Source organism: Peromyscus leucopus, chromosome 16_21 (genome assembly GCF_004664715.2).
Source record: "Peromyscus leucopus breed LL Stock chromosome 16_21, UCI_PerLeu_2.1, whole genome shotgun sequence".
NCBI classification, from domain to species: domain Eukaryota; kingdom Metazoa; phylum Chordata; class Mammalia; order Rodentia; family Cricetidae; genus Peromyscus; species Peromyscus leucopus.
In genome coordinates this window covers 12,316,384-12,331,335 of record NC_051084.1, presented here as the reverse complement: position 1 = coordinate 12,331,335, position 14,952 = coordinate 12,316,384, and the positions used below count along the sequence as shown (strand labels likewise).

The 14,952-nt window shown below is 47.5% G+C and overlaps 1 protein-coding gene across 6 annotated transcripts in view; it reads right to left on the bottom strand.

Annotated features, from left to right (window-relative positions):
* C16_21H6orf89 (chromosome 16_21 C6orf89 homolog) overlaps window positions 1-13,365 on the bottom strand; it is a 34,201-nt gene extending 20,836 nt beyond the window's left edge. The window contains exons 1-3 of one of the 6 annotated variants that reach the window (XM_028885026.2): window positions 13,231-13,365; window positions 4,019-4,228; window positions 1,671-1,816 (exon numbers count right to left, since the gene is read on the bottom strand). Coding sequence is in view for 1 of the 6 variants with exons in the window: in XM_028885023.2 (XP_028740856.1) it covers window positions 13,231-13,232 (2 nt within the window). In the remaining 5 variants the exon portion in view is untranslated. Of the gene's footprint in view, window positions 1-1,670; window positions 1,817-4,018; window positions 4,229-8,674; window positions 8,782-13,230 lie in introns of those variants that run through there. The other 5 variants (XM_028885024.2, XM_028885027.2, XM_028885025.2 and 2 more) reach the window with 5 other exon arrangements.
* Between the last annotated feature and the right edge of the window lie 1,587 nt (window positions 13,366-14,952).

Here is a 14,952-nt window from a genome sequence, read left to right as displayed (position 1 = left end):
CCAGGTTCTGTGGCTTCCCTTTTGGACCTTTCCTCTTTAAGTTACGCTGTGTGCACGAGAGCAGGGATGTGCACGCGTGCGTGGTGACGCCCAGAGCCAGAGTTAGTCCAGCACTGCACAGGCTGGTGCGGGACGAATGTGGACCCTCGTGAGGACTCCCCACTCCAGCTCCACTCTCGGGCGGCTCCTTCGCACCACAGCTTCAAGCTGCACAAGTTCAACGTCTCCCTCTGCCACTGGTGCTCTGCAGCACACGGAGGGAACCAGTGCCTGGTGCAGCCTCACAGGGGGTTTTTGTTTTGTTTTTAATAATTTATTTTAAGTTTATCTTATGTGCATTGGTGTGGAAGCGTCAGATCCCCTGGAATTTGAGTTACAGACAGGTGTAGGCTGCCATGTGGTTGCTGGGAATTGAACTCGGGTCCTCTGGATGAGCAGCCAGTGCTCCCAACCTCTGAGCCATCTCTCCAGCCCCTCACAGAGGGTTTTTAATTTTTTATTTTAAAGGTTATTTTATGTATATTGGTGTACAGCTGCATACCCTGTGTGTATGGTGCACTCGGAGGCCAGAGGAGGCATCAGATTCCCTGGTATGGAAGTTACAGACAGTTGTGAGCCACCATGTGGGTGCTGGGAATGGAGCCCAGGTCCTCTGGAAGAGAAGTTAGTGCTCTTAACCACTGAGCCATCTCTCCAACCACACAAAGGTTTCTCTTTATGCTTTCTTCTAACAGTTTTATTATTTATTTAATTTTATTATTATTGTTATTTTGTTCTTGTTTTTGAGACAGGGTTTGTGTAGCCTTGGGTATTCCTGAACTAGCTCTGTAGACCAGGCTGGCCTCAAACTCACAGAGATCCACCTGCCTCTGCCTCCCGAGTGCTGGGATTAAAGGCGTGCACCACCATTGCCTGGCTCTAAGAGTTTTATAATTTTAGCTTATATACATTTATTTTTCTGAACCACCTTAAATTGATTTTTGTGTGATATAAATAAGGATCCAACTTCATTCTCTTATAATGGATATCCCTTTAGTCCCTTACAGACGTGTGTGTGTGTGTGTGTGTGTGTGTGTGTGTGTGTGTGTGTATGTGTTATGCAATACTAAAGACTGAACCCAGGGTCTCAGGTATGCTAGGCAAGCACTCTACCGCTGATTCTCCTGTCTCAGACTTTTCAGTGCTTTTAATCTTAGTACATAGAATGCTGAGGCAGGAAGATTAAGATTTCAAGGTCAATCTGGGCCTGGCTACACATCAAATCCCAGACCAGTCTGGGCTATCTAGAGAAACCCTGTTTTATTGTTTGTTTGCTTTTAACGGAACACACATGTACCATGTCAGTAAGTTTTGAAGTTAGAATCATTTGGGGAATGAAGTATGTAAAATAGAGCTGAAAAAAAAAAAATCAGTAAACTACTAATGGGGGTGTAAAACAGTGCAGGTACTGTGGAACAACAGCTGTCCGTTTTTACAAGATAGACAATGAGTTAACACGTCATACAACAACAATTCTACTCACAGGTAAGCACCCAAGAGAACTCAAAACATATGTCCACACAAATACTGCAAGACAAATGTTAGCATCGGCATTATTCATAACAGTCCTAAACCAGAAGTAATCCAACGAAGTTATGAATGCAGAAACAAAATGTGATACATTCACTTACGGAATATCACAGGCCAATAAAAAGTGATGGCGTCCTAATACAAACTATGTGGCCAGCCTTGAAAACACTGTAGTGAGTGGAAGACAATCACGAAGACCACCTACGAGCAGGTGAGTCTACAAGATAAGAAGTAGACTAATGCTTGCCTAGAGAGAAAAGTGGAGAGAACAGAGAGTAACTGGCAGTAGTTAGGGGCCCTCTCTCTGCACAGTGACAAAGTGTCTTCATCTTTTCAAGTGGGTGAACTTTGTGACACATAAATTATATCTTAATAAAGGGCTAGTGCATGTTTATGGATTTGAATTTACCCCTATTGTGGCATTTATTATTCTACACTGTGTTCTATTTCCTACTGTCCAGACACTGGCCTCTGAGGTCTATGAGGGCAGGACACACACGTACATATTACCAGAGGTCAATGTCTGGTGCATATAATAAAGATTTGCATATACTTGGTGACAAAGAGAATGATAAGCTGGCTGAAGAGCATCAAAACAAGTTATAAAAAGGTTTCTTTTACAAGTCTATGGGTCTGGGGATGTGGCTCAGTTGGCAGGGTGCTTGGCTAGCATCCATGAGGCCCTAGCTTCAATCCTTAGCACTGAGTAAATGTGGGCATGGTGACACACATCTCTAAGGTGGAGCAGGGGGACCAGGAGTTCACCCTCAGTTCACACCAAGTCTAGGCTGCCTCATACAGCCCTGGAAGGCCTGGAACTCACAGAGATTGTCCTGTCTCCGCCTGGGATGAAAGGCGTGTATCAGGGCTGCAGTGACGGCTTGGTGGTTAAAAGCACTGGCTTCTCCTCCAGAGGACCTGGGTTTGATTCATAGCCCCACAGTGGCTCACAACTATCAGTAGCTCCAGTACCAGGGGATCTGATGCGCTGTCTGGCCTCTGAGGACACTGCAAGCTTACAGGGCACAGACACACATGCAGACTAAACACCCACACACTAAAATGAAAATTTTTAAAAATAAAGCTATTTTAAAGGCATTCACCATGCCCAGCCCTCCAATAGATCCTCTTACTGCATGTGTTCCCTGCTGTAAACTACTTGTTAGTATGTGCAGACTGGAACAATCATCACAAGTGACCCAGTTCAATGCTTTAAGTTCTGGGTGAGGAAAAGATGCATCTGAAGCCAGTCAGCTGCACCAGAGCTTCATCTGGACCTCACTCCTTCCATAAGGCTACTCTTGATGAGCAATTAGGAGAAAGTGTCAAGAGCCACTCTGAGGACAAACCAAACAAATGCAGATGCAGTGTTTCCAAGCCAGGTATTGGTGGCACAAGCCTTGTGATCCTAGCACAAGTGGGAGGGATTTGGGGGCTGAGGATAGAGCTCAGTCAGCAGAAAGCCCTGGGGTCCAGTACTGTAAGAAATAGCACTTGGAGAGGGGTGGCAGTGGCTTATGCCTTTAATCCCAGCACTTGGGAGGCAGAGCCAGGTGGGTCTCTGTGAGTTCAAGGCCAGCCTGGACTACAGAGTGAGTTCCAGGAAAGGAGCAAAGCTACACAGAGAAACCCTGTCTTGAAAAACAAAACAAAACAAACAAACAAAAAAGAAATAGCACTTGGCAGGTACAGGCAGGAGGATCAGAAGTTCAAGGTCAACCTGAAATACATAAAACCGTCTCCCTCCCCCAAACAAAACAGGCACATTTCCAAAGAACAATAAGGCAGGTTATCTCTGTAATGATTCTGTAATCATAAAAATCCTACTGCTACTCTTTCTTTAAATTTATTTTATTATGTATACGGTGTTCTGCCGGCATGTCTGCCTGCACCACCAGAAGAGGGCACCAGATCCTATTACAGAAGGCTGTGCAGCACCTTTGGGTGCTGGGAATTGAACTCAGGACCTCTGGAAGAGCAGCCACTGCTCTTAACCTGAGCCATCTCTCCAGCCCTCTACTGCTCTTCTCATGGAGCATCACTGGGCACAAAAAGCATGAGAGCTGTGAAGGGAAGACAGCTATGGTGAGCCACGGCACCCCAGTGACTGCTGCAGGAAACACGAGGTGAGGGTCTGGGGGTTCAGAACAGTGGTGGCAAGAACAGGGCTCTGGGCTCAATCCCCAGCACACAATCAAAAGGGAATAAAATGGTAACACCATATGATCCTTTTGTGACTAGTCATTCCAGCAAAAGCAGTTTCCTGTTTAAACTGGAGACTTTAAAAACTACCAAACAGAGAGAATGTTAGTAGTTGGATATAATGTTATTGGACAACAACAACAATCTTGCCCATTTAAACACATGAAACACAAAGTCACAGCTAAGCACTGAGCACGAGAAGAACGAGTGAAACCAGCTGAGGCTTGAGGACAGACAATCCATTTACCTCCAGAAAGAGGGTCCAGCCTGGCAGAAAGGAGCTCTGTCTCGGAGGGAAGTTCGGAAGAACGGGCTTGACTCTTTAACAGTGGTTTAACTCTGCAAGGGCACAGGCAGGGTCACCGGGAGTCAGGAAACCAAGGCTTCTGTCCCACCCTTGACATACAGTCATCCTCCGTTAGCGATGGGGGAGATTTTCCAGACCCCCAGTGCAAGCCTGAAACCACATTGTACTCAACTGTTAGACACACCAGGTTTTCCTCGTGCACACTTACGAGTAAGTTTACTTTATGAATGAAGCACAGTGAAATAACAAAAATAATGCAGAAACAGAACAATAACACACTCTAATAAAAAGTCAGATGAATTTGGTCTCACTCTTCAATGTCTTGTACTTACCCTTCTTATGATGCTGTGATGGGCTAATAAACACAAATCACGTGAGGTGAAGGACACAGGCACGGGGGTTAAGACACTGCTACGTTCCTAACAAGTAGGTGGCAGGCATAGATAGGCATGGGGACACTGAACAACTGACGCCTGCCCCAGGCAGGTCAGTGGGCGAGTTCAACCTGCTACTCAGAAGGGCACACTGAAAACGTATGCACTGCTGACTGCCGGTACTAAAGCCGGTTACGGGAGACTATGGTCTTGAGTTCCTTCCAGCTCTGGGAGTGGGACTCAACAAAATGCTTTCAAGCCTCTTCCCTGCTGATTAAAAGCACACTCTGGGGCCAGGGGTCTAGCTCAGCAGAAGAGCCTTGGTTCAATCCCCAGCACCGGAAAATGAGCGGAAGTAACAAAGGCGGCTACTTCAGGACGGCAGCTCTCACCCAAGAGTGATTCTGCTCTTGGGGCATTGCTGCTGTCTGAAGGGTTTTCCTCTCCGTCCTTGTTGTCAAAACTGGAAGAGTCCTATTGGCATCTAGTGGGTAAGGGCCGGCACCACACAGAGCCCAGGCAGTCCTCCCCAATGGAGAATGGCCCTGCTCAAAAACAAAGGGCTGAGCCTGGCTTTCAAGAGAGGCCTGCCGGGGTGAGCCGGGGTGAGCCAAGGTGAGCCAAGGTGAGCCAAGGTGACCCAGGGTGCTGGTTCACAGTGAAGGGAGACCTCAGGAACAGAAGCAGGGCAGCTCTTATGAGATGCTCCCCACAGCTCCACCCAGGCCTCAGTCCCTATGGAAACAGCCTGGGAGCATGGCCCATGGAACTGCTGGGACAGAACTTGTCAGCAGAAAGTGTGTAAAGAGCTGAACATGGCAGCACTATGAGTTCCAGGCCAGTCTCAGCTATGAGTTCAAGATCATCTTGGACTATGTGAGATCCTGATTCAAAAAACAAACAGGGGCTGGAGAGATGGCTCAGCAATTAAGAACACTTGCTGCTCTTGACAGAACCTGGGTTTGGTTCCCAGCATCCACATCATGGCTCACAAACACCTATAACTCCAATTCCAGGGAAACTAATACCCTCTTTCTGACCTCTTCAGGCACTACATGCATAAGGTATGTGTGTATATAATATAATATATACTGCATTGCATATTGTGCATTGTATATATGTTATAATGTATATATATCATATACATATATACAGTAAGTAAATTTTATATAAAAGTCAAACAAGTTTGTGGAAAGCAGAAAAGAGGCTAAGAGAGCAAAATAAATGGAACTGTCACTTTGGCACTAGCCAGTCCAGTGACATGACATGTCCTGAACACTGACATGAACAGCTTTGGCTGACCAGCAACTCTAAGACACAATACTGATCCAATGATGCTTTAGCTAGGAAGCATATATTCCAGCTGCCAACAATGAGAACAATCTGCAGAGAAATTCCTTCTCCTGTTTGGTTCCCTAGTTAGCTGTGGGGTGTGCTGTACACTCTTCATGAATACATTCCATTCAGGGTCATCCCAAGGTTCTCGTGACTGTAGAGAATAATGCATCCATCAGATTCCAATTAAAAACTACCAAGAGCCAGGGGTAGTGGTGTATGATTTTAATCCCAGCACTAGGGAGACAGGGGCAGGTGAATCTCTGTGAGTTCAAGGCCAGCCTGGTCTACATAGTGAGTTCCAGGACTGCCAGGACTACACAGAGAGACCCTGTCTCAAAATAAATAAACAAACAAATAAAAACACAAACAAACAAACAAAATACCAAGAAAAACTCAACATATTTAAGGGGAAATAACTGATAAAACATTAAAATGCTTTATGTGGTTCAAAACAGTAATAATTTAAAACTGTAAGTACTTAAAATTTCTAATACTGTGAATTTTCACTGTTGGTAAGCACGAAAACAGAAAATACCATGGGAGTGTTGGAAATAACACAGATTTGTTAGCATCCAGCAATCCTACATGTGGATATATATTCAAAGAAAGTGAAGCGTGGTTTCTGAGGAGACATCTGCTCCCCCAAGCTCACTGCAGCACTCTTTACAATAGCCCAGACAGAAGCAACCCAAAGTCCACTCACAGGTTAGTGGGGTTGGTCTACACTAGTTCAAGAAGAGGTGGCTATAAATACAACGGGAAACTGGTCTTTGAAAAGGAAATGCTGAGTGAAGCCACACAGAATACTAGTTATACGGTGCCACTATAGGACTAATGGAAACCAGTTAACACAGAACCAGCCAGGAAATGGCAATTGTAGGGGCTAGGGAAACCCCAGAAAAATGAGCCAAAGATTAGAAAGTTTTAGGAGGCTATCACGATGGCTCAGTTGGTACAGTGGCTCACTGCCAAGATAACCAAAGTTTGAGCTTCAGGACCCACGTGGTGGAAAGAGAGCGCCAACTCCCGAAGGTTGTCCTCTGACCTCTACATATGCTCCATGGCAGGTGGACACACATTATACACACAAAATAAATAAATACAATAAGGTTTCAGTTGTAAAAGAAAATAATTTATAGAGATCTAACCATATAGCAAAGTGCCTAGAGTTAATACTATATATTCTACACTAAAAATATGCTTAAAGGGGATTTTTTGTTTTTGTTTTTGGTGGCTTTTTTGAGACAGAGTTTCTCTGTGTAGTTTTGGAGCCTGTCCTGGATCTCACTCTGTAGACCAAGACCAAGCTGGCCTCGAACTCACAGAGATCTGCCTGCCTCTGCCTCCCGAGTGCTGGGATTAAAGGCGTGCGCCACCACCACCCTAAAGAACATAGCAGTGACTGAGCATTAGCCTAGCACACAGAAGGCCCTGGGTTTAATCCTCAAGTCAGAAACAAAACAAAATAACGGGGCTGAGGAGATGGCTCTGAAGGCAAGAACATTTGCTATGCAAACCTCAAGAGCCAAGTTCAATCTCCGAAACCCACAGGAAAAAAAGGTGCCAGAGACAGTGGTAGGCACCCCTATGAGCACTGCCATCCCAGCACCCCTGTGGGCAGATGGGAGGCAGGGGCTAGCCTGCTTAGCACAGTGGCTGCCTCCAAGTGGAAGAAGGACACCGACTCCCAGAAAGCCGTCCTCTGACCTCCACACGTGCTCCCCGCCGTGTGTGTATCCGCACTCACAAGTACACTAAATAGATCTTGGAAAACAAAGTGTTTTTTAATGCTAAGATCTTGCAAATAATGAGGCAAGAGGAAGCCTGCTGATGTGAGGGGCAGGCAAGGCTGTGCGGCAGTTTCGGTGTCTACTTCTCTCCAGCCCCACCAGGCTGCGTATCTCAAGTATACACAGCTTTCTGTTTGCTGACTAGACTCCAGGCATGGTGGTGCATGCCTATAAACCCAGCAGAGGCAGGGGGATCTCTGAGTTCAAGGATAGTTTACATAGAGAGTTCCAGGACAGCCAGGGCTACACAGAGAGACCTTGCCTCAAAAACAAACAAAAAACAAAAAACCCAGAAACAAAAAATGAAGTTGGGGGGGTAGTTTAACCCTACAAAAAAATTACAATCAAGGAAATGACTTTTTTTATATTCTATCATGTGATCTAATGACCCTCTTTCTATGCATCCGCCTGGCAAGACCTGAGTTTAAGTACTTCTGCACTCTTCCTAACTTGAGAGAAAACAGCCACTCCATGGATGCACCCTTAATTCTGTATTTCCCCCAAACTTATTGTGAAAGATTTCAAACTTCCAGAAACAAAAAGAACAATGAACATCTACGCGGCGATCACTTAGACCGTCCGTTGTCAACACTGTCCACACCCTGTTTGTTCTGATCAGAATCATCTGAAATTAACTGTGACACACCATTCAATTACCTCTAGATAGTCACCATCTCATAATAAGAATTTCCTATGTAACAGTTAGCATGCTCCATTACCATTTCCACTAAAACTACTGATTTCCTAACGTTACATACTATTGGGTGTGTAGTCAAATTTCTCTCTCTCTCTCTCTCTCTCTCTCTCTCACACACACACACACACACACACACACACACCCACACACACCATACACTTTTCACAAATCCAAGCACTAACTACTGAGCCTCACTGCTGGCTCTTACCTATTCAGCACAGAACACCCCTCTTTTCACTGACTTCTGACCTGCAGCAGAAGTCTGACATCTTTAAACTTACTTCTGTCTACCCCAAGCCTTGTTTTTTCCTGTTTCTACTCCTTAAACATCTGTCCCCTCGGGATTTGTACTAATCTCTCGGTCCCCCCCCTTCAGGGGAGGCACGGCCTCACTTACTGTCTCTTCCTCAGGCCTCCGTTCCTCCTCTGTTAGCCTGCTGAATCATATTCCTGCACTCTCACTTGGCCAATTTGGCTCTCACTAGTCACCAGTGGTTTCCCTGGTGCCAAGTCCAAAGGGCGTTTTCAGTGACTGCTTTATCTGACCTCTGCTAAGCACCCACCATTCCGCCCGTTTCCCCAAGTCCTCTCAACCTTGGCCTACCTGTCGTGTCCTCACACCGGAAGTTAACACTCACCAGTTGTCCTTGACCTTCTCATTCCCTCCACTGCCTCAACCACGCCTATTAAGGATCCCCAAATCCTTTTCAGTCCACAACTCTCTATGGAGCCCAAGAGCCAACCCTGTGTTTGCCCAAATTGAGCACTGTGGAAGGTGTCCGTCCATCCTGAACTTGTCTTCCCTGTCAGCTCACTCTCCCATCCCTTTTCCTTCTCAAATGTTTACTTGACTTTGTGTACATGCACACACATGGAGGACATGCGTCCCAGAGATCAGCTCAGGTCATGAGACTTTAATCCCGACACTCAGGCAGCGGAGGCAGGAAGATCTCTGCAAGTCTGAGACCAGCCTCATCTACATAGGATTATAAAATGGAGATTTTATCTAAAAGAAAGTGAGTAATTAACAACAAGAAGAACATTTCTACTGTGGGCCATCCCAGAGATAGTCTGTTTGAATTCCCAGGCCTCTCCTCAGTCTGACTTTTTTCTTGTTCACAGCTTACTTACTTTCTGAAGCCAAGTGGGTCAGGGTTAGGCACCCTCAAGACGCTTGCCGCTCTTCTGAAGCACAGCATGGTTGCTAAGGACACAGGGGCTGGAGCTGGGAAAAGCTGGATCCATCTAGCTTCTTCTACTTACGGACAAGTTCCTTAAATCTCACAATTTTCATTTACAATACAGGGATAATGAACCAGATGTGGGCTGCACATCTATAATTCTAGCACTCAGGAATTAGAGTCATCTACAAAGCAAATCTGAGGTTAGCCTGGGTTACATGAGACCCTATCTCAAAAATAAGGCGACACGTGCGGGGGGTGGGGGGGGCAGCTAATTATAGCTATTCCAACTGAGGACTACACAATGGTATATGTGAAATATTTGTTCCACTATCAAGTAAACTCAATACTTAATGATAACTGTTATAAGATGAAGTCTAAACTACTTACCACAGCCCTTTTTGATCTGGTCACCACCTACTTGGTCCATCTCATTCTCCAGTAACCCTTTCTCATCTTCTCCTGTTTCACAGCTCTCTGCCTTTGTACACATCACCTCCTCTTCCTAAAAAGCCTATCTTCCAGTGCTTTGTCTAAAAAGTCCACATGCTAAGCTCTCAACCTGGAGTCCATATTTGAACCTCATACAACTATCACTCTGTGCTGCCTCCACATCTCCCTCCCTCCTACACTGTGAGCTCTTCAGGTCAGGTAAGGAGGGGAAATGCAGACCGCAGAGATGGCTCAGTGATCAAGCACACTTACTGATATTTCAGAGGACTTGGGTTTGGTTCTCAGCACCCACAGGACAACTCACAACTGCCTATGACTAACACACACAAACACACACTCACTCTCTCTCTCTCTCTCTCTCTCTCTCTCTCTCTCTCTCTCTCTCTCTCTCTCTCTCCAGAGAACCTGGCACCCTCTTCTGGCCTCCTGCACACATGTGGTGCACATACACGCACTCAGAATCACACACACATAGTAATTAGAAAATAATAACTTGGGGCTGGGGAGATAACTCAGCGGTTAAGAGCACTGGCAGCCCTTCCAGAGGACCTGGGTTCAACTCCCAGGACCCACATGGCAGCTCACAACTGTCTGTAACTACAGTTTCAGGGGATCCAACATACTCATACAGATACACATGAAGATCAAACACCAATGCACATAATAACAATAACTTTAAAAAAGATTTTTTTAATGGAGAAACTAACAACACAAAAAACTAAGCCTAAATATGGAAGTTCACTTCAGTTATGGAACCTGACAGAGGAACAAATTCACAAAAAGGAACCACTGAGCCCTGTTCCCAATCCTATTTCCTGGTGTGCTCACTGTACTTCCTTCTGAAATGCACCAGCCTGGTGAGGGCCAGTCAGCAGCAGACTTGGAAGCCAGTACTTGGTGTGTTACAGAGTAGATGGGGAGGACAGGGACTCAAACTAGGTCACAAAATATGTCTCAAGGCAGAAAAGGCAGTTTCAACGCAGACAAAGGGATAAATGGAGAAAATGTGGGCTGCCCGAGATGGCTCGGTGATTATGAGTGATTACTGCTGTTTCAGAGGATCTGGGTTAGGTTCTTTCTGGTACACAAGTCAGAGTCTGTGACTACTCAGCAAAAGTGCAAGGCAGCAAAGGTGAACTTTTACACACACACACACACACACACACACGTATGTACTTTATATATGCATACATGGGGTCTTAGGGTGGGCTTTTTTTGTTTTTTGTTTTTCGAGACAGGGTTTCTCTGTGTAGCTTTGCGCCTTTCCTGGAACTCACTTTGGAGACCAGGCTGGCCTCGAACTCACAGAGATCCGCCTGCCTCTGCCTCCTGAGTGCTGGGATTAAAGGTGTGCGACACCACCACCCGGCTCCCTGCATGTTCTTAAGAGAGAAATTAAAATAACTTCAAGTTAACCAAATGAGAGAGACATGTCTATAAAAAGTTCTATCTGGGGACTACCAAACCAGCAATGAGAAGGACTGGAATACTAAGTATGCAGTAGTCTGGACTACCAAGTGCATGGTAACTAAAGGAACACTCAATGCCAAGGCTGTGCAGGCTTTTAGATCTTAAGGTGTGTGTTGTGGTCAGGCTGTGTGCCCGGCTCTATGTTACTACATGCTGTGTGCAACAACAGCAGCTTTCAGGCTGTGCCTTGCCCTAGGTGACTCCATGTTAGTGAAAACGCAGAGGCAGGAAGACTACGCTCCCTGCGTATATACACGACACTGCTCCCTGTCAACACCTCCCACAAGGCACAGACTGACAGACAAATCACTCGCTTCTAAAAGTAAAAACCATAACCTTTTTCACCTATAAACTTATCACAGTGGCCAGATGCGCCGGCTCGGGCCTTTCATCCCTGCGCTTTCGAGGCAGAGGCAGGCCTGGTCTACACAGGGAGTTCCAGGCCGCCCATCCAGGAAAAACCAAACAAAAACCAACCAACCAACCTATCAAAGTATTCTGGCACCCTAGGAGCGCTAAGTGTACTGAATTCATATCAGAAAAATCACTAGACTGAGGCAAAGATCCAGCACCTTAACGTGGACCCCATGAAGAGGAAGGCTGTAACACCGGAATGTCAACAGCCCCTCTGACTGGTTATTGACTGAGTGTGTTCCCTAAGAACTGACAGAGAATCCTAACTATCCCTGCCCCCCCCCCACACACACACACATAGATGTGGCCACCTCTCTGTCCTTCTTTGCCGAAGCTCACCTCCATGGCCAGGGCCTCCCTCAGCTGAGACCCTCACGTCTTATCTGAGCACTCGCTTTTCTCTTCACATCTGGGACATTCTCTTCTCCCTCACCTACAGCCCCTTCACCCCCTGCGTAGTCATTCAATAACCCAGAGAGAGATAATCACTGTGGATGTGTAGTGTCACGTCGGAGTTACTATTCCCCAGGGAAGCCTGGAATAAAATAGCCTATTTTTGGCAACGGCCAGCGGTCAAGGGAAATCTCCCAATTCTTGGCAAAACCTCAGCCAACGGAAGCCAGCTTGGGAGTCTGTTCCTCGATACGTTTTGACACTGAGAAGAAAGGGCAAACGTGTCCCGTCGTGTTTCTAACACTGCATACTCACGACACGTGGCCTGCAAAGTTAAGTCTGAGCATGCGACGGGACACCAGGCAGGGGGGTTTCTGGCACTGAGCGGCGCTTGCCAACAGCTCTTTAAAACACTCAGGTCAGTAGTACCCCAGGACACGCTCCCGCCTGAAATCTGAGTCGCCGCCGGGGTTATCATACGAAGGCCACGTTTAAAAACAAACAAACAAGGGGCTGGAAAGATGGCTCAGAGGTTAAGAGCACCGACTGCTCTTCCAGAGGACCTGAGTTCAATTCTTAGCAACCATGTGGTGGCTCACAACCATCTGTAACGAGATCTGGCGCCCTCTTCTGTATACATAATAAATAAATAAATCTTAATAAAAAACAAACAAACAAACAACTCCTTAACAATTAGGGGGAAGATGTCCGAGAAGGGGCCGGGGGGGGACTCTCGGGACGCTAAGGGAGCCGTGGCGAGGGGGGCCAGCGGGGATCAGGGCTTCCGGACACGGCCGCGCCGCCTGCGAACCGAGTCCGAGCACGGTCTCCTCCTCGGGAGCGTCTACCCCGCGGGAGCGGCCGGGGGATGTTGTCAGTCCGCAGAACGCGGGGGGCTCCCGTCCGGGGCTCCCGCAGCGGGACTCCGGGGAGCCCAGGGGAAAGGGGCGGCGGCGGCGGCGAGGAGGGGCGGCGCGAGGCTGCGGAGGCCGCCGAGGGCAGCCGGCCTCCCCCCTCCCGGCCTCGGGCCCCAGTCACTCACATGCGGGCCCGCGCCCTCTCGGGCTCCTCCCGCCTCGGGGACACCAGTCGCCGGGCGAGGAGGATGGGGCTCACAACTTCCTGCTTCCGGCAGCGCGACCCGGAAGCGCTCCGCGCGCCGCGAGCCCGGCCGCGAACACAAAGGGAAACCTCCCCCTTCGCGCCCCACGCTCCACGACAGATCCCGCGAGGTCGCGGCGCGCGCGCGCCCGGGGGGGGGAACTCTCGCGGTATCTGGGAAGAAGCGTGCGCTCTTGCGCCCCCTGGCGTCCACTTCGCGCTACTGCTCCTCAGAACTAGAATTATTATTATTATTATTATTTTTTTTTTTTTTTTTTTTGGCCCAGCCTCGTAGACCTCAATCACTTTTTTTTGGTTTGTACCTATTACCCGCTGATTCTGTGGCAGGCATTACTAAGCGCTGCACTCTTATGAAACTGCTTCACCAATTCTACTGTAACATAAACAGTCTCGCCACACTTAACCTTGTAGCAGCCACGCAAGCGTATGAAGCTGGTTAACTACTGGAGATGTCTCTCGCAGACACGGAGTGGCAGTCGGCATTGGACGCCAGATTCCTCAGCCCGAACTGTCTGTCACGTTAGAACTTTTTTTCAAAGAAAAAAAAGAAAGATGTATTTTTACTCATGTTACTTAGGTGCGTGTGTGTCTCCATGTAGGTATGGGCACGGAGTGCATGCGCCCACCACCCTCAGAGGCCCTGGATCCCCTGCAACTGGACTAACAGACAGTTGTGAGCAGAATGATGTTGGTTCTGGGAACTCAGATCCTTCGGAAGAGCAGCGTCCAGGAGCTCTTGACAGCTGAGGCCTCTCTCCAGCCCCTTTGTCAGAGTTTAACTGATTTCCACACGGGACCCGCAGACCAAAACCTGGGCTGGTGAAGCTGGGTAAACCAGAGAAAGGGACTGAACATGGCCTCAGGGCCATCAGGCCACACGCTGCTCTCGCCCCCACGGCCACAGACAATTAAATCTCCTCTCTCCTGACACCTGTTCCCTTAGCTGACCTACTGAGACTGTCGGAGCTGGGAAGATGGCTCAGCAGTTTCGAACCCTGGCTGCTCCTGCAGAGGACTGGGGTTATGCACCCACATAATGTCTAGAAACTGTTACTCCAGTTCCAGGCGATCTGATGCCCCCTTGCACCTCCATGAGCACTGGGCACACACGTGATGCACATACATGCATGCATGCATGCATGCATGCATGCGGGCGAAACACTCATACACATGAAAATAAATAAACCCGAAACAAAATTTAACTCCAGTTCCACTATGAACTGGAAAGAATTTGGGTTAATTTAACAATTTTAATTCACGTTTGCACTTACTTCTCAGGCAGTTTGGTACCAAGGAAACTATCTAAAAACACCAGCACATGTAGACAGCACGCACATGTGCAGAGACAAGGCGCAGCGCACGAAAGCAATCCTTGCTCCTAAACCAGCACTTTTAAAACAATCCGAGTTTTCCTAGAGTCCTGGTAGAGAACTAACCGTAGAAACGTGAACTTGGAGCCTGAGCTGGTCACTTACAGGCTTAAGGTACAGAGGGACATCTGGACAGATGCATGAGTACAAATCCTGAAGCTAGTCACGTGGACTTAGACGATCCTTTTTCCTGGTCCCAGAGATAAATAGCAGAAGAGGAGATGCCTTCTAGATGGAAATGACTTCCACGGTGTCACCTTAGGCCAAAGCTT